The sequence below is a fragment of the Ananas comosus genome, linkage group 24 (assembly GCF_001540865.1).
Source record: "Ananas comosus cultivar F153 linkage group 24, ASM154086v1, whole genome shotgun sequence".
Lineage (NCBI taxonomy): Eukaryota > Viridiplantae > Streptophyta > Magnoliopsida > Poales > Bromeliaceae > Ananas > Ananas comosus.
In genome coordinates, this window is record NC_033644.1 from 6517724 (window position 1) to 6544465 (window position 26742).

The window sequence follows — 26742 nt, forward strand, 5'->3', positions numbered from 1 at the left end:
TTTGAATACTTCTACACCATTAAACTTGAAAACAGCAGATATCAACCATTAAAAATTATTAATTTTGAATCCTTTCGATCACTAGGTAAATGATATTAAAAAATCGCAAAAATTATTTTCTAGAAACTTCATATACCCTAGATCAAGTTTAACGGAGCCGATCGTCGATTTGAAAATTCCATCATCGAAAACGGCTCAGGAGCACGGAGGCCTCCGTGCTCCTAAGAGTACAGCAGCCCTGCTCTCTCTCTCTCTCTCTCTCTCTCTCTCTCTCTATATATATATATATATATATGACAAAACAGAGAAAATGAAAGCAAAAGCCTTAAGGTGGTAGAGGTTCAACCTGCAATAATTAGAGTCACTATTCTAAAAGAGAGGCACACCAACAAAATATTTCTATGCATTTCCATGTCTAAAATCAACATTACATTCTCAACAAATTGCACATAGATACATAAATTTGTTTCATCATAAATACTCCTAGCATACAAAACCACAAAGATTCTGTGAGGAAAAGTAAAAAAAAACAAACAAACAAAAACCAAAAAGTCCTCAACATCATCACCCCTTTCACTATGTAAAATGAAACAGCACTTACAAAATGCTGGTATGCACCTAATAATAACTTCCATTTGTTTGCTGACACTGCAGATAAGCAGGAGGTATCTTTTGCTGTTTAATACCCCTGGGCTGTATTAAAACAGAGTCGATGCAGAGACCTCCTTTAGTATGTGTGCAATCGATCTGAGTCATTGAGAACTTGACGTTTATCGGAGCAAAAGAATCTCTTACAGCAAAATCTCCCACATGGTAATATACCCACATGCCGGGTTCCTCTAAATAACACTTGGACTGGGCTTGCTGGCCATCGGAAGTTGATAAATGAAACCACACAGGCTTTATATCCCACCCGTGGATGTGCTCGGGGCTACAAACTCGTCTACCGAGCCGCTTGTAGGCCCGGCCCAGATGAAGCCGGAAGAATAAGCTATAAGTGCCTTCTGGGAAGCCGAAGTCAATCTCTCCCCTCACTTCGAGCCACCATATTTGATGGAGATAAGCAACTGTGTGAAATCTGCACGAATTTACAATTTACGGTTTAAGTTTCACATCATTTCACATTTTTACGGATAAAGGAAAACAACTTCAAAACTGAAGTTCAGTTTGAAGATAAAATAACCACTCACTCTCTTCTTGTTCAGTTAAGGAATTAACTCAGCTCCCTAATTAGTCTACAGGGCTTATTTTTTGCAATAACGAATTACGAAATGGAACTGGATTTTAGCAAGCCAACAAACCTATTAGTGCAGGTGGATGTGAACTGCAGAAATGTATCATTGAATATGGGCCTAGTTACACTATCTGCATTGAACTTAGGGGCGTTCCACTTTCTACAATGTAGTTAGGGTTGTTTCACTTTCTACAATGTACTTCTATTTTTCCCCCACTCCCACTAAATTTCAGGTTCTATAGCAATTTCTGGACTCCATTTATAGATGGCAGAAATTTAAACTATTTCTGCTAACTACAGCTTCAATCTTCATGCAAGAACTTGCTAAGACTTGATTTGGAGGATCCTCAATCTTAGGAGATTTTTTGCTTAGCGAAAAATGGATAGAAGTAACAATGAGGAGAGTGTTAAAAGTTCAAATCCAAAATTTCTCTTCTTGTAGACTATAATGAGGGTTGCCATGAAAATAAACCAAAAAAGTTTGCAAATGTCCATATCCTATAAACTTGGCTTCTTCTAAATTATCCTACAAGACCTATAAGCTTAAACGGCACTCTATCAGCATCAGTAGTAAATTGTACAGAATCGTCAACTGAGTTTCTTAGAAAGCAAAATCATCATAAAAAGAATTGCGTCAGGGATATACGAGGAACTGATACTAAGGACTAAAAAGCATGGTAGTACACCCTTCATAAATATGGTCCCAGGTAGAGACAACAAAAAAAAAAAATGATGCATGTATTATGTTTTGTCCAGTTACCAATGATCTCTACTCCAATATGAAAGAGTATCTTGATCTCTTTAACTTCCAAACCTTCCCCAAGCCATTTAGCAACCGTAAGAAGACTTTAACAATTAACAAGAAAAAAGCCATATACACGGCTATAAATTACATCCACCAAATCTTTATGATAGTTTCCAAGATAGCAAGAAGAGAAATAAATAAATTATTTCCCAAGCTAATAAAATGAAAATGATCTCTCTTATGGCCGATAAGAAAAAAAATTAAGCTAACCATGTAGTATCAGACTTGAAATGACTGAATATATGTGACTCATAATGGCCAAACATTATTTGACACTTTGAAATGTAATTCCTAACTTTGGAAACTTCAAAGGAGTAAAAGTCCTGGTGTCAATATGAGCTGTTATTTTCTAGACGTCTGCACGAGAAAAATAAACAGCTGCTGCAGCTTTGTCACATTTACCAAATGCTGAAGTATAGAGTGAATAATTTTGCAACTGACCATTTTCTTTTTTCTCGCCAATACGTAGACGACAATTTTATTTATTTATTTTTCCCTTGCACAACAAGGGGTGTGGAAAACATGTACAAGTATATGTCATAATTTATAAACATCACAAATGTGTAGTACAGAAAAATTCCTTTAATGCAGTACACCTTCACTTATTTTCATACACAAGGATGCAATCATCAAAACTAAAGCAACTAGAGGACACATAAAAAATTGGTACTTGCAAATATATAATAGCAGTCTGCTACTAACGATAGTATGTTGTCCTGAGCTGTTTCAGAAAATAACTGAGATGATGATAGGTGGTTCATGATTGTCAATCTCATCAAGTTGTAACTGATGATGCGAATTGGCAATATTATTAAGCAGCGGTTTTGCAAATGATTGTGGTTGCCTATTATGTTGGCAACAACAAAGGTGGCCAGTAAATATGGTGACCAGGACCAGTGATGGTGGTGGCAGACTGGCAGCAGTCCTTAGTGTCAGTTGTCAGTGGCAGCAGTGGTGGCCTGACGGTCAACTGACACCAACTGGCAGTGGTGCCAATGGGCACTAGTATAGGTTATGGCGGATGGCAGAGGTCACAACCACCGCGGGTAGCAAACACAAGTGATGGTTTCAGTGGTGGCCTGATGGTCAACTGACACCAACTGGCAGTGACGGGCAATGGGCACTAGTATAGGTTATGGCGGGTGGCAGAGGTCACAACCACTGAGGGTAGCAAACACCAGTGATGGTTTCAGTGATGATATTAGCAAAAAGGGTGCCAGTTGATGGTGGCACCTAGATTGGTTGGCGTTCATAGGTGAGTGATGGTCAGTCACAAAAGCTGCTTACTTCGAGTCTGAGTCCAGTGGTTGTGAGATCCCTGGTGTACGGCTGTGGAGGCTTGCCAACAGCTCTGGAGAGTGTCGAGATAAGTTTGAGTCGCGTTGGCGTGAAATGCATGCAAAACAGACCCCCCGCGACGTGAACGTAGCACTTGGCGAGAAAATCCGCAAAATTGCAGGTTTTTTGCTTGCTGTACCGGTACAGCCATCAAGGTGTACCGGTACACTTCAGCTAGCTACACGCGGGCTGCTCTCGGGTTAGCCTCTGTACTGGTACACCGACCCCTCGTACCGGTACACCAGGGTAGGTAAGGGGTGGTTTGGTCTTTTTCCCACTTCATTCATATCACCCTTTCCCTCTCTCTCTATTTAGGTTTGTGTAGAGCAGAGAGAGGGAGCTTTTTCTTCTTCTCCTCTCTCTCTCTAGCTGGGTTCTTGCGCACGGTGGAGCTCGGGTGGAGTTTGGATTTCGTCGCCGACGTCGCGCCGCGGAGTCGTTCGAGCACGTGTTTGACGCCGGGGTAGCGCGAGGAGGCTGGGCGAGCGTAGGTTTTCGCCGTTCTTGCTATCGCACCGGTGCTTGGTGTTGTCGAGGTGGGTAATTCAGCATTTCCTTTGTTTTTGGGCAAGTTCTTACTACTTCAACTCGGAATGATGTTGTTGCTGAAATTCATCGTCGACTGTTAGTATTTCAGCTCGTACTCGACGTAGGAGCATCGGATTTCGACGAGACTTGGTTCGTTGGATTCGGGACTTCGAGAAGAATCCACGAAGCCCTTACTTGCCGGATTTGGTGAAGGTTAGCTTGGTCGAATCCCTTTTCTACTCTGTTGCTGCGAAATTCGGACTGAATTGGTGGATTTTGATCGTAGAGCTTGGAGTTAGCTCGAGTGCTAGACTTGGAGGGTTCCAGTTGATCCAGCAGGGATCACTTTGGTGCGAGGCTTCGTTCGCTACCAGGAGCTAGCTTCTTGAGGTGGGTTACATCAGTTTTGACTCCTAAGTTCTAATCGTCGACATGTATAATTTTGATTTTGGTATACTCTATTCTAGCTCGAATTCATGAATTATATTGTAGATTGCAAATTTGAATTTGGAGCATGTGGTAATAAGTTGAGTAGTTTATACATGTTGGACTTGGAATTCGACTTAGGAGAAAACCTACGATTGGGACCCGTCACTTGTTTAAACTGCCTGATTTAGCTCTAAGAGTCGTTATAAAATTGTACTGTCGCAGTATCTTTGAGACGAGTACTCCGGGTAGTTTAGAATACATTTACGCTCGTGCTGGTACGCCGAGTGGATTTTTACAGAGTCATTTCGCTGTTTCGGACTTTTGCGCCGTTGGAGTTGACGGTGGGCCCAGTTCGCCGTTTTGGCGTCAGATTGTGCCGAGGGCACGTTACTTGTTTGTTGTTAGACCAGTTAGAGTCGGTTACTTAAACTTTGGCTTGACAGAGCCTGATTAAGCTCAACAGAGATACGCTGCATACTCGGTTGGGTAGCGCCCACGAGTGCCACTCCGGAGACGGGCTTTGTGCTTTCGCGTTGGTGTCGCTCATGCCAGTTGGACTTGCTCTCCACGGACCAGTTAGTGTGGAGGTAGCTGGATAGTCACAACTGGGCAGGGACGGGTGTATTCACAGTCCCAAGGACGGGTAGGTTTACAGTCCCGATTGGATTGGGTCCGATTTGACATTTCCTACAGTTGGTTAGTGTAGAGCATGATAGTGTAGTGATTGATAGCGGTAGAGTTTACTTCCTGCTTTTCCTACTATCCTGGCTCCCCTCTGTAGACTTAGTGGGTGGACCGATATTGTTTGGGCTGCACCCACTGAGGACTACTTGTTTTTACAGTAGTTCTCACGCCCAGTTGTTACCCCTGTTTTGCAGAGCCACAGGTTCCGGCTGCTGCGCCTTCCGCGGATCAGGATCGAGGCAAGGGCGTCGCGAGTTAGAGCCCTACCCGATGTGCTGAGCTAGAGGTGCCCCTACTGCAGGTAGATTTTTTTTTTCGAGTTTATGTACATAGTAGACTTAACTCGCCAGTGCGAGTAGCTCTGTATTTTGGATTTGGACTATGTATATGAAACTCAGTTTGTTTAGCTTATGATTCTCTAGCAGCTCTCTACTACTGTTCGTAGTAGTGTTGGATTTACAGGTACAGCTATCGCTTCGTTTACAGGAAAAATTTTCTTTGTATACGACGGATTTGTCGGCGTGCTCGGGGAACGAGACATTCGGGGCGTGACAGATTAACTTGGTATCAGAACTTTGCTGTAGGTCGTTGGGACCTAAGAAACCTAAGTTTGGCAAACCTTAGGAAGGCAAGACGTGAGAGGCGTAATTTATTGCGAAAGTCAATGATTATTTATTCTAACTCCTAGAGTGGAGTGAGTGACTGAAGGAGTTCCTGTTTTGGCCTGAGAAATTATGTTGGCTGCAGACAACATAATTTTGGAGGGAAACAGGGTCCGCCTTCCAGACTTTCGTTGATTGGGTCAAAAGTGTTTGTGTTTCAACTGACCCCGATCTGTTCTTTTCAGCTATGTATCGTCGCCGAGGCCAACCGTCGTTGCGGGAGCGTGCGCAGTTGGCACAGGATCCTGCTAGATCTCCCGAGATGCCCGAGCAGGCAGAGCCGAGTGCACCACCAAAGGAAAGTGTACCCCCTGTTGTAGAGCAGAGGGCCCGACCGGAGGCGAGTGCATCCCTGGATTTGAGTGCACAGTTAGCTGCCCTCACAGAGGTGACGAGGTAGCAGGGGGAGATGTTGCAAAGGTTGTGTGAGAGGGTGGCTCAGACATCGAGTACAGTACCGAGAGCACCAGAGCAGGCCATTCCGCCTCCGACTACTCCAATGGTCGCACCAGCCGTAGCTGTACCCCCACCAGCAAAGTTTCCGGCCGCGCCAGTTGCGCCAGCTAGGGGACCGGTTTAGTTGACAGAGGCCGAGCAGGAGCGGTGGACAGAGAGGTTGGCCCGTTTCCGCCGTTTTGATCACCGATTTTCAATGGCAGTTGCACTGAGGCCTGGATTGTCGAGGGATGGGTCAGTGCGATGGAGAAGTTATTTGAGGATTTGTTTATTCCAGAGGGGGAGCAGGTGTCTTTGGGAGTCCATTGCTTGGCAGGTGATGCCCACGTCTGGTGGAGGAGAGTGAGGAGAGAGCAGGGACTGGTGGCATTGCAGCTGGGATGGGATGAGTTCTGTGGAATGCTGTTTGGGATGTTCTTTCCCAATNAAGTGTACCCCCTGTTGTAGAGCAGAGGGCCCGACCGGAGGCGAGTGCATCCCTGGATTTGAGTGCACAGTTAGCTGCCCTCACAGAGGTGACGAGGCAGCAGGGGGAGATGTTGCAGAGGTTGTGTGAGAGGGTGGCTCAGACATCGAGTACAGTACCGAAAGCACCAGAGCAGGTCATTCCGCCTCCGACTACTCCAATGGCCGCACCAGCCGTAGCTGTACCACCCCCAGCGGAGTTTCCGGCCGCGCCAGTTGCGCCAGCTAGGAGACCGGTTCAGTTGACGGAGATCGAGCAGGAGCAGTGGATAGAGAGGTTGGCCCGTTTCCGCCGTTTCGATCCGCCGATCTTTGATGGCAGTTGTACTGAGGCTTGAGTTGTTGAGGGCTGGGTCAGTGCGATGGAGAAGCTATTCGAGGATCTTTTCATCTCTGAGGGGGAGCAGGTGTTTTTGGGAGTCTATTGTTTGGCAGGTGACGCCCACGCCTGGTGGAGGAGAGTGCGGAGAGAGTAGGGACTGGTAGCATTACAGCTGAGTTTGGATGAGTTCTGTGGAATGCTGTTTGGGATGTTCTTTCCCAACAGTGTGAAGCAGAAGCTCGAGGAGGATTTGAGGAGGCTTCAGCAGGGGGATCGGCCAGTGCAGGAGTACGTTCGAGAGTTTACTCGACTCCTGAACTGCATGCCATTTGTGGCCAGAGATGAGGCCCGCAGGGTTTACATGTTCGAGCAGGGGCTGAGACCGGATATTTTTAGGTTGACTCGGACGCAGAGGTCGAGGACTCTGGATGCGTCTATAGAGCAGGCCTTGTAGGTGGTGCGAGGTGAGGCATCGCTGCAGGAGAGGACTCAGGCCGTAGGGCAGAGTCAGGACAGGAAGCGCCCCTTTCCAGATGACGGTGGACAGTCGAGCAGCAGACGTCCGCCGAGGCCTCCACAATCACGTTCTCAGGGTCGTGGGTTTTCGAGACGTCAGCGTTCCAGGGGATCCCGTCAGCAGGGTCAGACTTAGAGGGCACTGCTGTGTGTGATCTGCGGGGGACCACACTGGCCCCGGCAGTGCGAGCAGAGAGAGTGCAGGTGCTACGGATGTGGTCAGCCGGGACACATGAGGGCAGCTTGTCCCCCAATAGCGTCTCCAGCACCATCAACTTCAGCACCACCAGCACCGCAGCAGTCTTACGGAGCAGCACCGAGCTACCGCCATGAGGACAGATCGTCTGTGCCGCGGTCGAGTGAGCGGCGACAGCAGGCTCCGAGTGGCAGGGTTTATACAGCCCGGGTGAAGGACTCTACAGCAGCCGACCGAGTGGTGGCAGGTATCACTTTGATTTCTGGCATTAGAGTTCGCACTCTTTTTGATACCGGTGCCTCGCATTCCTTTGTTAGCCGAGCATTTGCACAGTTACATGGTCTAGAGTTAGGAGCGTTGTCTCAAGCACGAGAGGTGCAGATCCCAGACTATGTTTTGCAGGTTGTGGAGTGTTGTTGGTCATGCCCGGTGCAGCTAGACTCGTGGATTATGCCCGCAGATTTGTTGGTGTTAGGGCAGCTGCAGGATTTCGACGTCGTGCTCGGTATGGATTGGCTGGCGCGGTACTATGCTACGATCGACTGTGGAGCGAGGATGGTGACGTTCCGCGAGCCAGGCCATGAGGAGTTTACTTTTAGACGCTGCAGGAGCACGCTGTTTGCCACCTGGATATCTTCGGCGAGGGCTCGACAGATGCTGAATAGCGGGTGTATCGCTTTCCTAGCGACAGTTGTGGAGGTACCTACGGCGGCGCCGGGACTCGAGGATATCCCAGTAGTCCGCGAGTTTCCGGATGTATTTCCCCCTAAGTTGACGTCGTTGCCGCCGGAGAGGGAGATTGAGTTTGTGATTGATGTAGTTCCTAGAACTGCACCAATCTCGAAGGTACCTTATCGGATGGCGCCGGCAGAGCTGAGAGAGCTAAAGGCACAGCTTCAGGATTTGATAGATAGAGGGTTTGTGAGACCCAGTGTTTCGCCTTGGGGAGCGCCAGTGTTGTTTGTGAAGAAAAAGGATGGTTCACTTAGGCTGTGTATGGATTACCGGGAGCTGAATAAAGTGACCATCAAGAATAAGTATCCCTTGCCTCGTATTGATGATTTGTTTGATCAGCTGCAGGGATCTTATGTCTTCTCGAAGGTTGATCTCCAGTCAGGTTACCACCAGCTGAGAGTAAGGGCCGAGAATGTTCCCAAGACAGCTTTTCGGACTCGGTACGGGCATTATGAGTTCACGGTGATGCCTTTTGGATTGACGAATGCCCCTACCGCATTCATGGATTTGATGAACAGAGTGTTCAAGCCGTTCTTAGATAGATTTGTGGTAGTCTTCATCGACGATATCCTGATTTACTCCCGGAGTGATGCTGAGCATGAGCACTTGAGGATTGTGCTACAACTTCTGCGAGAGAAGAAATTGTATGCCAAGTTAAAGAAGTGCAAGTTCTGGCTACGGGAGGTTGCTTTCTTGGGCCACGTGATTTCAGCTAAGGGCGTAGCAATGGACCCGAAGAAGATTGAGGCGATTCGAGATTGGCCTAGACCGACGACGGTGACTGAGGTACGGAGTTTCCTGAGACTGGCAGGATATTACCGTCGGTTTGTGGAAGGCTTTGCGAAGCTTTCCACACCCCTCACACGCTTGACGCGGAAGGGGATTCGTTTTGTCTGGAGCGACGACTGTCAGAGGAGTTTTGACGAGTTGAGACTGAGGTTGACGTCGGCTCCTATCCTTGCCCTTCCGGTGATGGGGGATGGATTTGTGATCTACAGTGATGCATCGCACAGTGGACTTGATTGCGTGCTGATGCAGTATGATAGGGTGATTGCTTATGCTTCACGGCAGTTAAAGAATTATGAGAAGAATTACCCTACGCATGACTTGGAGCTTGCCGCAGTGGTTTTTGCTTTGAAGCTCTGGCGGCATTACTTGTACGGCGAGCACTGCGAGGTCTTCACCGATCATAAAAGTCTCAAGTATCTGTTCACACAGAGGGAGCTGAACCTGAGGCAGCGCCGGTGGTTAGAGTTACTGAAGGACTATGACATTAGTATTCAGTATCATCCCAGCAGGGCGAATGTTGTGGCAGATGCGTTGAGCAGGAAGTCAGTGCAGAGCCTGAGTTTGAGGATCACTGAGCAGAGACCCCTACTCAAGGAGCTACAGCGGCTGGGACTCGAGATAGTACCCCCTGAGTCTACGGCGAGGCTGACGTCTCTAGTTTTGCAGCCCACTCTGTTGGATAGGATCCGAGAGAAACAGAGTGGAGATCCGTACTTGTTGAGGATTAGAGCAGCTAGACAGGGGGCAGGCTGAGAGTTTTGCTTTGGACAGTTCGGGAGTACTACGGTACAGGGACCGACTGTGTGTGCCTGTGGATTCTGAAATCCGAGCAGACATTCTGAGAGAGGCTAATTGTTCTCCTTATACGGTTCACCCAGGTGGGACCAAGATGTATAAGGACTTAAAGGCACAGTTTTGGTGGAATGGAATGAAGAGAGACATTGGCAGATATGTGGCTCAGTGTTTGACTTGCCAACAGGTGAAGGCCGAGCATCAGATGCCTGCTGGGAAGCTTCAGAATCTGCCATTGCCCGAGTAGAAGTGGGAGTACATCACGATGGACTTCGTCGTTGGATTGCCTAGAGCGCAGGGTGGCTACGACGCGATTTGGGTGATAATGGACAGACTGACCAAGTCTGCTCACTTCCTACCAGTTCAGACTACCTGGTCCAGAGAGAGACTCGCGCAGCTATACTTGGATGAGATTGTTAGGCTGCACGGCGTGCCAGTGTCGATTGTATCAGACAGAGACCCGAGGTTTGTATCCCAGTTTTGGAGGAGCCTTCAGACCACCGCCTTGGACACTCAGCTGCATTTTAGCACGGCGTTCCACCCACAGACAGATGGTCAGTCAGAGCGGACCATACAGACTCTAGAGGACATACTGAGGGCATGCGTCCTGGATTTTGGAGGAGGGTGGTATCGACATGTGAGACTAGTTGAGTTTACGTACAACAACAGCTATCAAGCGAGCATTCGGATGGCTCCGTTTTAAGCGTTGTATGGACGCAGATGTCGATCCCCTCTGTTTTGGAGTGATGTGGGTGAGAGGATGACACTTGGACCGGAGATCTTACTTGAGGCTGAGGAAAAGATGAGAGTCGTTCGACAACACCTTTTGACAGCACAGAGCCGACAGAGGAGCTACGCCGATATCAGAAGACGAGACTTGGAGTTTCAGGTTGGAGATCATGTTTTCCTCAAAGTCTTGTCGTCCAAAGGAATACGCCGATTTGGAGTACGTGGAAAGCTTAGTCCACTGTTTGTTGGCCCTTTCGAGGTATTGGAGCGTCTCGAACCGGTTGCATACAGGATAGCTCTACCCCCGCGACTTACTGGCATCCACGATGTTTTCCACGTCTCAGCATTGAGGAGATACGTTTTCGATCCCTCTCATGTGATTGACTTCACTCCACTTGAGATTGGCGAGGATCTGAGATACGAGGAGCGACCGTTGCGGATTCTTGCTCGAGAGACAAAAGAATTGTGCAATCGGATCATCCCGTATGTGAAAGTGCAGTGGAGTAATCATGATGAGCGGGAGGCGACTTGGGAGTCTGAGACGGTGATGAAGGAGGCCAATCGCTATTTGTTTGATGCCTGAGCAGAGGTATGTTTCAGTTTCGATGACGAAATTTTTTGTAGAGGGGGAGGATGTGAGATCCCTGGTGTACGGCTGTGGAGGCTTGCCGACAGCTCTGGAGAGTGTCGAGACAAGTTTGAGTCGCGTTGGCGTAAAATGCATGCAAAACGAACCCCCCGCGACGCGAACGTAGCACTTGGCGAGAAAATCCGCAAAATTGCAGGTTTTCTGCTTGCTGTACCGGTACAGCCATCAAGGTGTACCGGTACACTTCAGCTAGCTACACGCGGGCTGCTCTCGGGTTAGCCTCTATACCGGTACACCGACCCCTCGTACCGGTACACCAGGGTAGGTAAGGGGTGGTTTGGTCTTTTTCCCACTTCGTTCATATCACCCTTTCTCTCTCTCTAGCTAGGTTCTTGCGCACGGTGGAGCTCGGGTGGAGTTCGGATTTCGTCGCCGACGTCGCGCCGCGGAGTCGTTCGAGCACGTGTTTGACGCCGGGGTAGCGCGAGGAGGCTGGGCGAGCGTAGGTTTTCGCCGTTCTTGCTGTCGCACCGGTGCTTGGTGTTGTCGAGGTGGGTAATTCAGCATTTTCTTTGTTTTTGGGCAAGTTCTTACTACTTCAACTCGGAATGATGTTGTTGCTGAAATTCATCGCCGACTGTTAGTATTTCAGCTCGTACTCGACGTAGGAGCATCGGATTTCGACGAGGCTTGGTTCGTTGGATTCGGGACTTCGAGAAGAATCCACGAAGCCCTTACTTGCCGGATTTGGTGAAGGTTAGCTTGGTCGAATCCCTTTTCTACTCTGTTGCTGCGAAATTCGGACCGAATAGGTGGATTTTGATCGTAGAGCTTGGAGTTAGCTCGAGTGCTAGACTTGGAGGGTTCCAGTTGATCCAGCAGGGATCACTTTGGTGCGAGGCTTCGTTCGTTGCCAGGAGCTAGCTTCTTGAGGTGAGTTACATCGGTTTTGACTCCTAAGTTCTAATCATCGACATGTATAATTTCGATTTTGGTATAGTCTATTCTAGCTCGAATTCATGGATTATATTGTAGATTGCAAATCTGAATTTGGAGCATGCGGTAATAAGTTGAGTAGTTTATACATGTTGGACTTGGAATTCGACTTAGGAGAAAACCTGCGATTGGGACCTGTCACTTGTTTAAACTGCCTGATTTAGCTCTAGGAGCCGTTATAAAATTGTACTGTCGCAGTATCTTTGAGACGAGTACTCCGGGTAGTTTAGAATATATTTACGCTCGTGCTGGTACGCCGAGTGGATTTTTACAGAGTCATTTGGCTGTTTCGGACTTTTGCGCCGTTGGAGTTGACGGTGGGCCCGGTTCGCCGTTTTGGCGTCAGATTGTGCCGAGGGCACGTTACTTGTTTGTTGTTAGACCAGTTAGAGTCGGTTACTTAAACTTTGGCTTGACAGAGCCTGATTGAGCTCGACAGAGATACGCTGCATACTCGGTTGGGTAGCGCCCACGAATGCCACTCCGGAGACGGGCTTTGTACTTTCGCGTTGGTGTCGCTCATGCCGGTTGGACTTACTCTCCATGGACCAGTTAGTGTAGAGGTAGCTGGATAGTCGCAACTGGGCAGGGACGGGTGTATTCACAGTCCCAGGGACGGGTAGGTTTACAGTCCCGATTGGATTGGGTCAGATTTGACATTTCCTACAGTTGGTTAGTATAGAGCATGATAGTTTGATTGATAGCGGTAGAATTTACTTCCTGCTTTTCCTACTATCCTGACTTCTCTCTGTAGACTTAGTGGATGGATCGATGTTGTTTGGGCGGCACCCACTGAGGACTACTTGTTTTTACAGTTGTTCTCACGCCCAGTTGTTACCCCTGTTTTGCAGAGCCACAGGTTCCGGCTGCTGCGCCTTCCGCGGATCAGGATCGATGCAAGGGCGTCGCGAGTTAGAGCCCTACCCGACGTGCTGAGCTAGAGGTGCCCCTACTGCAGGTAGATGTTTTTTTTTCGAGTTTATGTACATAGTAGACTTAACTCGCCAGTGCGAGTAGCTCTGTATTTTGGATTTGGACTATGTATATGAAACTCAGTTTGTTTAGCTTCTATTTCTCTAGCAGCTCTCTACTACTGTTCGTAGTAGTGTTGGATTTACAGGTACAGCTGTCGCTTCGTATACAGGGAAAATTCTTTTGTATACGGCGGATTTGTCGGCGTGCCCGGGGAACAAGACATTCGGGGCGTGACAGTGGTGGTGTGGGTGTTGTTTGAAAATCGTGGCTTATTGGTCAATAATTGTTGATGGTTGCACTGACCAGCGTTTAGGATTGTTCTGGTGGCAAATAGTGATGGCCGAACTCAGCAGTCACCACCATCGACATTGGCATATGGACACATTTGCTAACAGTAGTGAATGATGGTGGTGAGAACCTAGTGATTTGGTGCACGAAGATGTTTACTATCAACTGTAGCCAACTAGAGCAGAGGACAATAGTGTAAGTGGTGTGAACAACTGTAGCAACAAAAGGTTATTGATAAGCATTTTCGGATCATACAGATCTATGCATTTAATTCATAGATGTTGGGTTCCTAGCAATTTGATTCCTGGAATCATATTCTTTGGGACATTCTTTCAATCTGTAAATAAAATACATCACCAACCAGGCGACCATAGCAATAATATGCTTCATAATCTGACTCCTAGGAATCCAACTCTCTAGTTAACTCAAAATCTGCGGAGCGCACACATCATAAAGTTTGTGGTGGTATGTAAGCACAAATTTGAAGTTCAAAGAAAAACTGCATAGAAATTCCAAAAAGAAAGAAGTTGTACAATAATAAAGTCTTTGAGTAGCTAAATTCACATCAATGAATTTAAACAGCAACAATGGTTTTAACAATTCTACACAGTAATTTGAACTCAACTGAGATATACTTAAGCACCCATAAGAAAATAAGAAAATGACGAGATTTCACTAACAACACTATAATAGCCGAGAGAAACACCTAAACATTACCATAATCAGCAACAAGGAATCTTCACTTGTTTCCTCGACATAGCTAAATAAAAGCATACTATTGACAGATCAAATACCCAGAGATAGGCAAAAGAAGAAGAAGAAGAAGAAGAAGAAGCAACTGCAATTTACTTGACAAACAATATAATACCTTGATTCTTCAGTTGGGATGTAATTCCAGTATCTCCGATCATCGATTCCCGTAATCGACAGCGCCTTCGACGAAATCGACAGGCAAATACCTCCCCTCTTCTTTTCCAGCCAAAATTCCTGCACCACAAGCCCATCAAAATTCACACCCACCAATAAAATAAGATTAACAGCTAAAACCACGAGATCATACACTAGGTTCCCCTAATTCCATCACACCTTGGTGCCCCCGTCGAAGGGGTTGCGGCGGCAAAGCCAAGCGTACGTCTCCTTCTTGGTGAGCACCCACTTTGCAGGGCAATCGTCGCCGCCGAGGGCCACCGCCATCAAGTATCCGTAGTTCCTCGGCAGCTTAGCGGCCCAGATGGCGTCGGCCGACGCCGCCCCGCGGAAGGTGCGGCTGAGGCGCGCCATCCGGCAGATCTCCGGCGGGTCGAGGTGGAGCAGCACCTCCGCCACGCAGCTCTCCGGCAGGTCCGCCATCACCGTCCGGCGGGCCCCCCCGCCCTCGTCCCCTTCCGTCCCCAGCATGCTCGACGCCCCCGCCCCCATCCCCGAAACCCTAACCCTAACCCTAGCCCTAGCCCTAGCCCTAGCCCTAGCCCTAGGCGGTGATCCGGGTGGAGTTTAGCGGCAGTAGAGGGTGAGGGATTTGGAGGAGTGGGGAGAGGCGGGAGCGCTTGGATGGGGGGGGTAGGTTAGGGAAGAAGGGGGAGGGGAGGAGGAGCGCCCATGGAGGGAGCCGGGGGGGAGCGGAGGGGGTGCCGTTGGAGAAGGAGAAGGAGAAAGGGCGGAATAAAGTTATTCCGATCGAGGGGGGATAAGTGCAAGAGGATTGAAGATAAGGGGGGGAATAAATGCGCCCGGATTTGTTCTAATTTTAGTGGGAGGAATAAAGAGGAGGACAGGCGGTGGGGGTTGGGCGCAGTACCAGCCGAAAACTGAGAGGGAGGGACTGACAGAGACAGATAGGGAGAGACAGACAGAGAGGGGAGGACGAGGGGATAAGTTTTCGAATCTTGGATTAGAACAAGCCAAGGTGGCCTTTTTGGATAGTAAATATATATATATCCATACATACATGCCCGTGCTACGCACATTTCGTAGATAATATTTTAATAAAATTTAAAATTTAAATTTAAATTTAAATTACTTAATTTTATTTATTAGAAATAGATTTATGTAGTGATTATTTTATGAAATTGAGAATTATTATATTTTTCTAGAAATTTTGCACAGTAGAAGATATGTCAAAATTAAAAAGATAAGTCGGAATCACCTCGATTGGCTCGATGCAGATGATCTGTAGTTGATCGGGAGTATTCTAATACAACGGCTAATCCGAACATAACACTACTGTTATGTTTGGTTCAGGAAAGATCATGAATAAAGTGGGTTATTCTCACTATTCTATCGAAATAGGATCCCTTTGCTATTTCTAATTAGGAATTATTTGATTTCTTAAAAAAGTGTTGATAAAATTTTTTTGTTAAAAAAAAATCTTAATGGTTGAATGAAAAATGCCATTAAATTCATCAAAGCAGTCAAAAACAGGTAGATACAAACACTTTATTTTAATGGTTGAATGAATGTCTATAGAGTACTAAATTGTACAAACTTTTATAAAATCGTAGTTGGGTGGTTAGTTAAATAAATTAAAAATTAATGCTACTTTTATTTAGCATTTAGAAATTTAGGTAGAATACTTTAATTTGTACACTTTTTGGTGTCTAAGTCTAGAATGTCTGTAGATGCAGATACATAAAATTTGATCTGAACTCGCGTCCAAATAGAGCGGATTTAATCAATTACTAATTGGGTATGGTTTTGATTATAGACACAATTAACTAAAACTTGATGGATTCGAATTCACTTATGGCTTTTGTTTGTACTTGAACTCAAAGCACAAACCAAACCTTTATGTAAAATATAAATTTTTGATATTCATTTTAATAAATAACTAATGTAGAGATCCACACGATGCAGTAGATAGATAATAGAAGCAAAAATTTTAAAATTTTAATAAAATTTATATTTACAACTTATATTGATATATAAGAAGCTATACCATATTAAGTACAATCAATTTGCATGATTAAATTCAACTGTTAAAACAATAAAATTATAGCTAGAAACTTATCTAATTTTTTTAAAATCATCGAAATACAATAAAAGACATACAATTTTATTGTACTATGTGCCTCTTGAACATTCCATTGTAAAAGATAGAAAAGAGCTAGCTCTAGCTAAATCAAGCATCTTTGTCCAAGCATCAAGATAGATTAAGAATATGAAATATATAAATAATAAATTAACGTATCTGCCTTAAGAAAATTTTGGGTGGGATCTTAGGCTACAGTCTTTATATCATACTTCTTAATCTATAGAAAGAACTTTGCCCACAATAGTGCCTACTCAGAAAAATGGTCATAGGATGAAAATAAAACAAAAAAATCAATTAAAATAAAACTAATACTTTTTTGGAGCACTTTTTCATCTACGCGAGCTTGCTCATCCAAACCCTATGTATCTTCTTAATCTTCAGTCGGTAGTTGCTCCCCGTGCCAAGTCACTTTTTGGATTTCCATTACGACCTATGAACAACCACCTCATCTGCATCACCAAACTACGATATCTAAACCGACAGAGTCTTGCCATCACATCAACCGCAGAAATCCTAGTTCTTGGATATTATTTACACAAGAAATAAAGTATGCAAAGAATAAAAAGGAGAAGTTATAACTAGGAAAGAAAAGGGAGTTTGGATAAGAGTTGTCGGTTGGGAGGTGCAGGTGGTTACTCACCGAAACATTGGGGTTAGGTGAGGGTTGGAGGTAATTAGGGTGGCGGAGGAGAGAAAACATACCGGACAATAAAAAATATGTTTTTTATTATAGTAGTAGATTAGAGGGTGGAGTGTGAGTAGAGGGAGAGAGAGAGTAACACAATTGTTTCTACTACTCCTGCTACTTCTTCTTCTCGTACTCTTCTTGCAACAGAAGAAACTCTTCGTAGCAGGGTATTTTAGCTCAGCACCGGGTATATTTCCGGGCGATCCGGACAGACGCAACCCCGGGGGCGAACGGCACTTGTCGGTGACGGAGCCGACGGAGGAACCCGCCGAGCACGCGCAGGTGTGACAGCTCCGTTCGCCGTAGGACTCGGAGGAGAAGTTCCCCTGCAACGCGCCTTCGAGCGAAGAGCTCCTAGCGTCCTTGAAGAACCAACAAACTCTTGATCCTAAAGACGCCAACTACACTACCGTTCTGAGACAGCCAAATCTATAGCATCAAACCACTACGTCTACTCCACCAACAAGTATCCAGCGTTATCTATAGGTTTTTCGCTGAACCGCGCCCGTCGTTGATGGCTGACTTCTAATTCTTCTACGTATCAAATTAATGTTTATATTAGAGTTTACTTCATTGGGAAAATGGACGATTTACAATTTTAATGTAGAGAATTGGAGATAACTAGTTGCTAATTCTAGAAAAAATAAAAAATATTTCATTTCATGACTTAGTAAAGAGATAATAATTAAACAAAATGTTAAAGATGGGCGACGCTTCACGTCCGAGGAATTGATTATATGTAAATAATTGGATATACTTAAGAGTTATAAAAACGGTGTACCGTTCAAAAGAAAGTTGTAGTGATTGGGAAAAAAACTTTGGAAACGAGAACTGAAAAGGGGAGGGGAGGAGAGATAAATTACTGGATATTATTTACACAAGAAAGAAAATATGCAAAGAATAAAAAGGAGAAGTTATAACTAGGAAAGAAGAGGGAGTTTGGAGAAGAGTTGTCGGTTGGGAGGTGCAGGTGGTTACTCACCGAAACATTGAGGTTAGGTGAAGGTTGGAGGTAATTAGGGTGGCGGAGGAGAGAAAACATACCGGACAATAAAAAGTATGTTTTTTATTATAGTAGTAGATTAGAGGGTGGAGTGTGAGTAGAGGGAGAGAGAGAATAACACAATTGTTTCTACTACTCCTGCTACTTCTTCTTCTCGTACTCTTCTTGCAACAGAAGAAACTCTTCGTAGCAGGGTATTTTAGCTCAGCACCGGGTATATTTCCGGACGATCCGGACAGACGCAGCCCCGGGGGCGAACGGCACTTGTCGGTGACGGAGCCGACGGCGGAACCCGGCGAGCGCGCGTAGGTGTGACAGCTCCGTTCGCCGCAAGACTCGCAGGAGAAGTTCCCCTGCGACGCGCCTTCGAACGAAGAGCTCCTAGCGTCCTTGAAGAACCAACAAACTCTTGATCCTAAAGACGCCAACTACACTACCGTTCTGAGACAGCCAAATCTATAGCATCAAACCACTACGTCTACTCCACCAACAAGTATCCAGCGTTATCTATAGGTTTTTCGCTGAACCGCGCCCGTCGTTGATGGCTGACTTCTAATTCTTCTACGTATCAAATTAATGTTTATATTAGAGTTTACTTCATTGGGAAAATGGACGATTTACAATTTTAATGTAGAGAATTGGAGATAACTAGTTGCTAATTCTAGAAAAAATAAAAAATATTTCATTTCATGACTTAGTAAAGAGATAATAATTAAACAAAATGTTAAAGATGGGCGACGCTTCACGTCCGAGGAATTGATTATATGTAAATAATTGGATATACTTAAGAGTTATAAAAACGGTGTACCGTTCAAAAGAAAGTTGTAGTGATTGGGAAAAAAACTTTGGAAACGAGAACTGAAAAGGGGAGGGGAGGAGAGATAAATTACTGGATATTATTTACACAAGAAAGAAAATATGCAAAGAATAAAAAGGAGAAGTTATAACTAGGAAAGAAGAGGGAGTTTGGAGAAGAGTTGTCGGTTGGGAGGTGCAGGTGGTTACTCACCGAAACATTGAGGTTAGGTGAAGGTTGGAGGTAATTAGGGTGGCGGAGGAGAGAAAACATACCGGACAATAAAAAGTATGTTTTTTATTATAGTAGTAGATTAGAGGGTGGAGTGTGAGTAGAGGGAGAGAGAGAATAACACAATTGTTTCTACTACTCCTGCTACTTCTTCTTCTCGTACTCTTCTTGCAACAGAAGAAACTCTTCGTAGCAGGGTATTTTAGCTCAGCACCGGGTATATTTCCGGACGATCCGGACAGACGCAGCCCCGGGGGCGAACGGCACTTGTCGGTGACGGAGCCGACGGCGGAACCCGGCGAGCGCGCGTAGGTGTGACAGCTCCGTTCGCCGCAAGACTCGCAGGAGAAGTTCCCCTGCGACGCGCCTTCGAACGAAGAGCTCCTAGCGTCCTTGAAGAACCAACAAACTCTTGATCCTAAAGACGCCAACTACACTACCGTTCTGAGACAGCCAAATCTATAGCATCAAACCACTACGTCTACTCCACCAACAAGTATCCAGCGTTATCTATAGGTTTTTCGCTGAACCGCGCCCGTCGTTGATGGCTGACTTCTAATTCTTCTACGTATCAAATTAATGTTTATATTAGAGTTTACTTCATTGGGAAAATGGACGATTTACAATTTTAATGTAGAGAATTGGATATAACTAGTTGCTAATTCTAGAAAAAATAAAAAATATTTCATTTCATGACTTAGTAAAGAGATAATAATTAATCAAAATTTCAAAGATGGACGACGCTTCACGTCCGAGGAAATGATTATATGTAAATAATTGGATATACTTAAGAGTTATAAAAACGGTGTACCGTTCAAAAGAAAGTTGGAGTGATTGGGAAAAAAACTTTGGAAACGAGAACTGAAAAGGGGAGGGGAGGAGAGATAAATTACTGGATATTATTTACACAAGAAAGAAAATATGCAAAGAATAAAAAGGAGAAGTTATAACTAGGAAAGAAGAGGGAGTTTGGAGAAGAGTTGTCGGTTGGGAGGTGCAGGTGGTTACTCACCGAAACATTGAGGTTAGGTGAAGGTTGGAGGTAATTAGGGTGGCGGAGGAGAGAAAACATACCGGACAATAAAAAGTATGTTTTTTATTATAGTAGTAGATTAGAGGGTGGAGTGTGAGTAGAGGGAGAGAGAGAATAACACAATTGTTTCTACTACTCCTGCTACTTCTTCTTCTCGTACTCTTCTTGCAACAGAAGAAACTCTTCGTAGCAGGGTATTTTAGCTCAGCACCGGGTATATTTCCGGACGATCCGGACAGACGCAGCCCCGGGGGCGAACGGCACTTGTCGGTGACGGAGCCGACGGCGGAACCCGGCGAGCGCGCGTAGGTGTGACAGCTCCGTTCGCCGCAAGACTCGCAGGAGAAGTTCCCCTGCGACGCGCCTTCGAACGAAGAGCTCCTAGCGTCCTTGAAGAACCAACAAACTCTTGATCCTAAAGACGCCAACTACACTACCGTTCTGAGACAGCCAAATCTATAGCATCAAACCACTACGTCTACTCCACCAACAAGTATCCAGCGTTATCTATAGGTTTTTCGCTGAACCGCGCCCGTCGTTGATGGCTGACTTCTAATTCTTCTACGTATCAAATTAATGTTTATATTAGAGTTTACTTCATTGGGAAAATGGACGATTTACAATTTTAATGTAGAGAATTGGATATAACTAGTTGCTAATTCTAGAAAAAATAAAAAATATTTCATTTCATGACTTAGTAAAGAGATAATAATTAATCAAAATTTCAAAGATGGACGACGCTTCACGTCCGAGGAAATGATTATATGTAAATAATTGGATATACTTAAGAGTTATAAAAACGGTGTACCGTTCAAAAGAAAGTTGGAGTGATTGGGTAAAAAACTTTGGAAACGAGAACTGAAAAGGGGAGGGGAGGAGAGATAAGTTACTGGATATTATTTACACAAGAAATAAAGTATGCAAAGAATAAAAAGGAGAAGTTATAACTAGGAAAGAAAAGGGAGTTTGGATAAGAGTTGTCGGTTGGGAGGTGCAGGTGGTTACTCACCGAAACATTGGGGTTAGGTGAGGGTTGGAGGTAATTAGGGTGGCGGAGGAGAGAAAACATACCGGACAATAAAAAATATGTTTTTTATTATAGTAGTAGATTAGAGGGTGGAGTGTGAGTAGAGGGAGAGAGAGAGTAACACAATTGTTTCTACTACTCCTGCTACTTCTTCTTCTCGTACTCTTCTTGCAACAGAAGAAACTCTTCGTAGCAGGGTATTTTAGCTCAGCACCGGGTATATTTCCGGGCGATCCGGACAGACGCAACCCCGGGGGCGAACGGCACTTGTCGGTGACGGAGCCGACGGAGGAACCCGCCGAGCACGCGCAGGTGTGACAGCTCCGTTCGCCGTAGGACTCGGAGGAGAAGTTCCCCTGCAACGCGCCTTCGAGCGAAGAGCTCCTAGCGTCCTTGAAGAACCAACAAACNAATAAGATCTTGTATTGTAATTTAAAATATAAGTTGAAAACAAAATAAATTTGAAGTTTAGAACCTAAAAAGTATACAGAAACCTCCAATAAATCAAAGTAGTATAGTGCAATTTAAACTTACTAATAAATAAATTTAGACTGTATAATTTAAATTTTAAGCTTATAATAAATCTCTACCATGGAGTTTTACTAGAGTAAACAAAATTAAAAATATAGATAAATTAGATAAATTTATATTGAACAAATCTAAGCTATTTGTATATTTTATCAATTTGATCAGTCTAATTAATTTGATTTATTAAATTGATTTTGATCTTAGCTTTAAAATTTTTCAGATTTTAGTTGATTTTTTAAATTTTAGCTCCTTACAAAATTTGTAAGGAAACAAAGAGAGAATAAAAATTTTGATAATAGGGTAGAGGTAAAATTATTAAATTATCCATTATTTAAAGACAAAAATACCTTTTTTTGAGATACCTGGTAACCGGTATATCTTCCAAAGTGACTTAGTATTGCATGTCACAATTTAAAAAAATTTAAATCTGAGCCGTTGAAGAGGAGTGAATATTAAATTTAGCTCATGAGACGAAAGAATTACGCAACCGGGTCATCCCGTATGTAAAGTGCAATGGTGCAATCACGAGGAGTGTGAGACGACTTGGGAGCCGGAGATAGTGATGCAGGAGTCCTACTCTTTCTTATTTGAGACTCAGCATTGAGGTATGCGTTAACTTTCGAGGACGAAACTTTTTGTAGTGGGGGAGGATGTAGTATTCCTGATTTTTGGGTTGCCTGTGGATCTCAGCATCTGAGGCTTGTCGACACATCTGGAGAGTGTCGGGAAACGTCGGAGTCGTTTTGGCGCGAAATGGACGCAAAATGGACTCAGCGTGACGCGAGAGCAGTGTATTGACATTGGAATCTGCAAAGTGCAGGTTTTCAGTATTGAGTACCGGTACCATGTCGGGAGTACTGGTACCTCAGTGTAAATCCTGGACAGCATGCTCTCGGGTTGCGCCAATTGATGCTTAGTACCGGTATAACATCGGGCTGGTACCGGTACCTGGTGTGCGAGCTTGTGGGCTGAGAGGCCCAGTACTAGTAACCAAATCGAGTACCGGTACTCCAGCTGGAATTTTGAGTAAGTAAGGGGTATTTTGGGCAGAGATGTGTCGATACCTTCAACCTTATCCCCACCGCTTTATATTTGTGTAGAGATGCAGAGAGTGAGCTTTTGGTTGCTACTTCCTCTCTCTCTAGTTGGAGTCGACGCTCGGGGTGGAGTCGTGGCTCGAGCTCGGAAGTTTGTCGCCGTTGCATCGGAGGGTCATTCGAGCGCGTAGGCGTCGCGGTTGCGCCGTTGGAGACCTGGCGAGCGCGTGTTTTTCCTCATTTCGACTTCTCGCCGTAGTTGGACGAGCTTTTCGAGGTGGGTTGCAATTTACCGAACTCGTTGGATTTCCTTCTAAGTTTTATCAACGTCAACATGTGTTTCTTGGTTCATTGGTTTATCCTGCTAGTACTCGAATTCATGGAAGTTATAGATTATGCTATAGAATCTGAATTTGGAGTTAAGCTAGTAATTACACCTGTTGGACTTGGAATTGACTTAGGAGAAAATATGTAGAACCTACACTGTCATTTCTGAAAATTATTAGATTTAGCTTTAGGAGCTGTTGTTTGTTTGTATCACCACTGTTTGTATGCGGTGGATATCCAGATTAGTATAGGGTGAGTTTACGCTCGTGCTGAGATGCCGAGCTTATTTTACAGTAGTGTGTGGACTATTTTGGACTGTCAGGTGCCGTCGGGGTTGACGGTGGACCCAAATCTTTGTATCACCGCTGTTAGTGCGAGGTGGATACGTAGATCAGTGTAGGTTGAGTTTATACTCGCGCTGTGGAGCCGAGTGTGTTGTTACAGTAGAGTTAGACTGCGTTGGACCGTCGGGTGCCTTCGGGGTTGACGGTGGACCTAGAATTATGTAGTTGCATCAGATTGTGCCAAGGGGAAGTGAGTTTTGATGGATAAATCATTTTGACCCTTTACAGTGATTACAGCCTGTGAGAGCATAAATGAACATCGCAGAGACACTTATAAACTCGGTTGAGTCTTGCCCACGAATGTCATTCCGGAATGAGGTTTCAGTGTGATGAGTGTCGCAGTTTCTACTGGGATGGTTCTTGAGCTGGATATAGGCAGGGTAGGTCCGTTTGGGCAGCTCGTGCGAGGTTGGGTCAGTGGGAGTTAGTGACGTCTTTCTCTACCCTTAGTGAGGTTGTGTTGTGTGTTGAGTCGCAGCAGTCCTGTCGAACCTTTTTACTTGGATCGGCTACTCTTGGGATACGGTGTAGCCTAGACAGGCGGGACGGGTATATTCACAGTCCTTGGAGAGTTTTCTCCTCTGGCTAATCTTGGAGTGGTATACGGGTTCGCTTCGACAAGTGCGACGAGTGTATTCACAGTCCCTAGTGAGATTGGGTCAGTGAGTGCGTTTTCTATATCTACAGATAGTGGTTAGCAATAGTATAATGACATATATCTACAGATAGTGGTTAGCAATAGCATCCTTTACTATACTTGTGCATACTTTCTGTAGACTTACACTCCGTTTGGCTCGGGTATAAAGGGGGGGATAAGGGGGATATCCCCCCCTTTATACCCAAACAAAAAAAAAAATGCGGGTGGGAACAATGTTCCACCATAACGGGTTGTACACGATAACGGGTTGTACCAGGTACACCGTTATGGTGGAACACTTGTTCGCCACCCGGGGTTGGAACAAGCTTGTTCCCCAAGCTTGTTCAACCCACTGAGTTAGAGAGAGAAGGAGAGAGAGATTTTAAAATTTATAATTTATAATTATAATTAATAAATTACAATTTTAATTTTAAATTGATATTTTAAATTTTAAATTTTAATTTGATATTTTAAGTTTCAAATTTTAAATTTATTAAAATTTATCTGGTTTAAATTTAAAGTTTCTATATTTTATTGTTTAAATTTTAAATTTGAAATTATTTTAAATTTTAAACTTTTGAATTTTTATAGTTTAAATTTTAAATTTTAAAATTTTAAATTCAATTATAGGGATAATATTATTATTTTCTATTTATAACTACCAACTATTCCTCTTATTCCCAAAAACCATCCAAACACAATTTTTCTAGTTCCAGCTTATACTCACAATTTCATCCAAACAAAAAAATACCCTTATTTCTACAAAAACTCATGCTTGTACCTATCCCCGGTATAACTAGTTCCTACTAATTCCCGATCCAAACGGAGCCTTAGTGGGTGAGCCGTTGAGGTCGGTAGCGGTTCCCACTGAGAGCTACTTCTTTTTGCAATAGTTCTCACACCCAGTTGTTTACCCCTTTTTGCAGAGCATTCATCTGCGGCTGCTGCTGTTACAGATTCTAATCGTGGAAAGGGAGTTGCGAGCTAGATCCTTTCTAGTCTTACTACAGTGCTAGAGGAGTACATTCCATAGGTAGTTTTGGGGTATTTTTGTACATATGGTTGTTGTCTGTGTACTCGCTGGAGCGAGTGGTGTAGTAGACATTTTGTATGTACTGGAACCCCTCGAGGTTTTTATATATGTATGTTTTCAGTTTAGCCGCTCTCTACCTTGTGGTTGTAGCTTGGTTATGTTTACAAGTACAGCTATCGCTTCGTATACAGAAAAAATTTCTATATATACGGCGGGTCTGTTGGCATGCCCGAAAAAATGTGTAATCCGGGGCGTGACAGATTAAGTTGGTATCAGAGTTTAGCGTTAGGTCGTTGGGACCTAGAAAACCTTAAGCTTGGCAAACCTCAGAAAAGCAAGACGTGAGAGGCATGATTTATCGCGAAAGTCAGCGATTGAATTGTTTTAACTCCTCCTAGAGTGGAGTGAGTGACTGAAGGAGTGTCTGTTTCGGCCAAGAAAATTATGTCGACTGCAGACGACATATTTTGAGGAGAAATAGGGGCGGCCTTCTAAACTTTCGCTTGATTGGGTCGAGAGTTGATTGTGTTTTGTGTCTGACCCTTGTTTTGATTTCAGGTAGCCATGTATCGATGCCGAGGTCGACCGTCGACACGGGATCGTTCCGCGCTATCAGAGATGCTTGGGCAGGCAAGGTCGAGTGCACCCACAGATTTGAGAGAGCAGTTGACTGCCCTGACTAAGGTGATCAGGCAGTAGGGTGTGCTTTTGCAGAGGATGTGCGAGATTGTTACTTAGCGGTCGGGTGTTAATCCAAGAGCATCTGTGCAGCAGGCACTCTGGGAAGAGCAAGGAGCTATAGCAGTTCAGGAGCCGTCAACGGTGCCAATGCAGAGATAGGATAGAAAGTGCCCGGTTCTGGATTATGGAGATCCTTTCAGTGGTAGACGTTCACCGAGGTCTCCACAATCGTGCTCTCAGGGTCGTGGATTCTCATCACGACAGCGCTCTGGTGGGTCTTGTCCGCAGCGACAGCAGCATAGGGTTCCACGGTGTAGCATTTTTGGGGGACCATACTGGCCTCGATGGTGCGAGCAGAAGGAGGGCCGGTGTTTTAGATGTGGACAATCAGGGCATCGACGGGTGGCTTGTCCTCGCGTAGCATCGTCAGCACTTTCGACGGGGTCGGCCCCACTGGTATCTTACTAGGCTTTTGAAATACCGCCGAGCTACAGACATGCAGATGGAGTTGCTGTGCTGCAGCAAAGTGAGCAGCGAGAGCAGACATCAAGTGGTAGCAGGTATCATTTTGATTTCTAGTATCTGGGTTCATGCATTAGTTGATACCTGTGCATCTCATTCTTTTGCTAGTTAAGCATTTGCATCATTGCATGGTTTTGAGATAGGGCCACTGTTGCATGCATGTGAGGTGCAAATTCCTGATCATGGTTTGTAGGTGGCCGAGTGTTGTTGGTTTTGTCTAGTGAGATTGGGCTTTTTGATTTTGCCTACAGACCGGTTAGTCTTGGGGCAGTGTAGGACTTTTATGTAGTGCTTGG

General features: G+C 44.9%; 1 protein-coding gene across 1 annotated transcript; it reads right to left on the reverse strand.

The window, feature by feature from the left end:
- On the reverse strand, positions 380 to 15295 carry LOC109728746 (F-box protein PP2-A13-like). Its single transcript, XM_020259259.1, has 3 exons — positions 14615 to 15295; positions 14397 to 14515; positions 380 to 1078 (listed from the first exon to the last, which is right to left on the reverse strand). The coding sequence occupies exons 1-3, from the start codon at positions 14945 to 14947 to the stop codon at positions 619 to 621; spliced, it is 912 nt and encodes a 303-aa protein (XP_020114848.1). The 5' UTR covers positions 14948 to 15295; the 3' UTR covers positions 380 to 618.

What these genes read in the sequence shown, in the direction of transcription:
- LOC109728746 (XM_020259259.1), bottom strand. Translation starts at nt 14,947, where the DNA reads ATGGGGGCGGGGGCGTCGAGCATGCTGGGGACGGAAGGGGACGAGGGC. An exon ending in CCTTCGACGGGGGCACCAAG is followed by an intron (nt 14,516 to 14,614) that starts GTGTGATGGAAT and finishes CTTGTGGTGCAG; the next exon opens with GAATTTTGGCTGGAAAAGAA. An exon ending in ATCCCAACTGAAGAATCAAG is followed by an intron (nt 1,079 to 14,396) that starts GTATTATATTGT and finishes AAATTCGTGCAG; the next exon opens with ATTTCACACAGTTGCTTATC.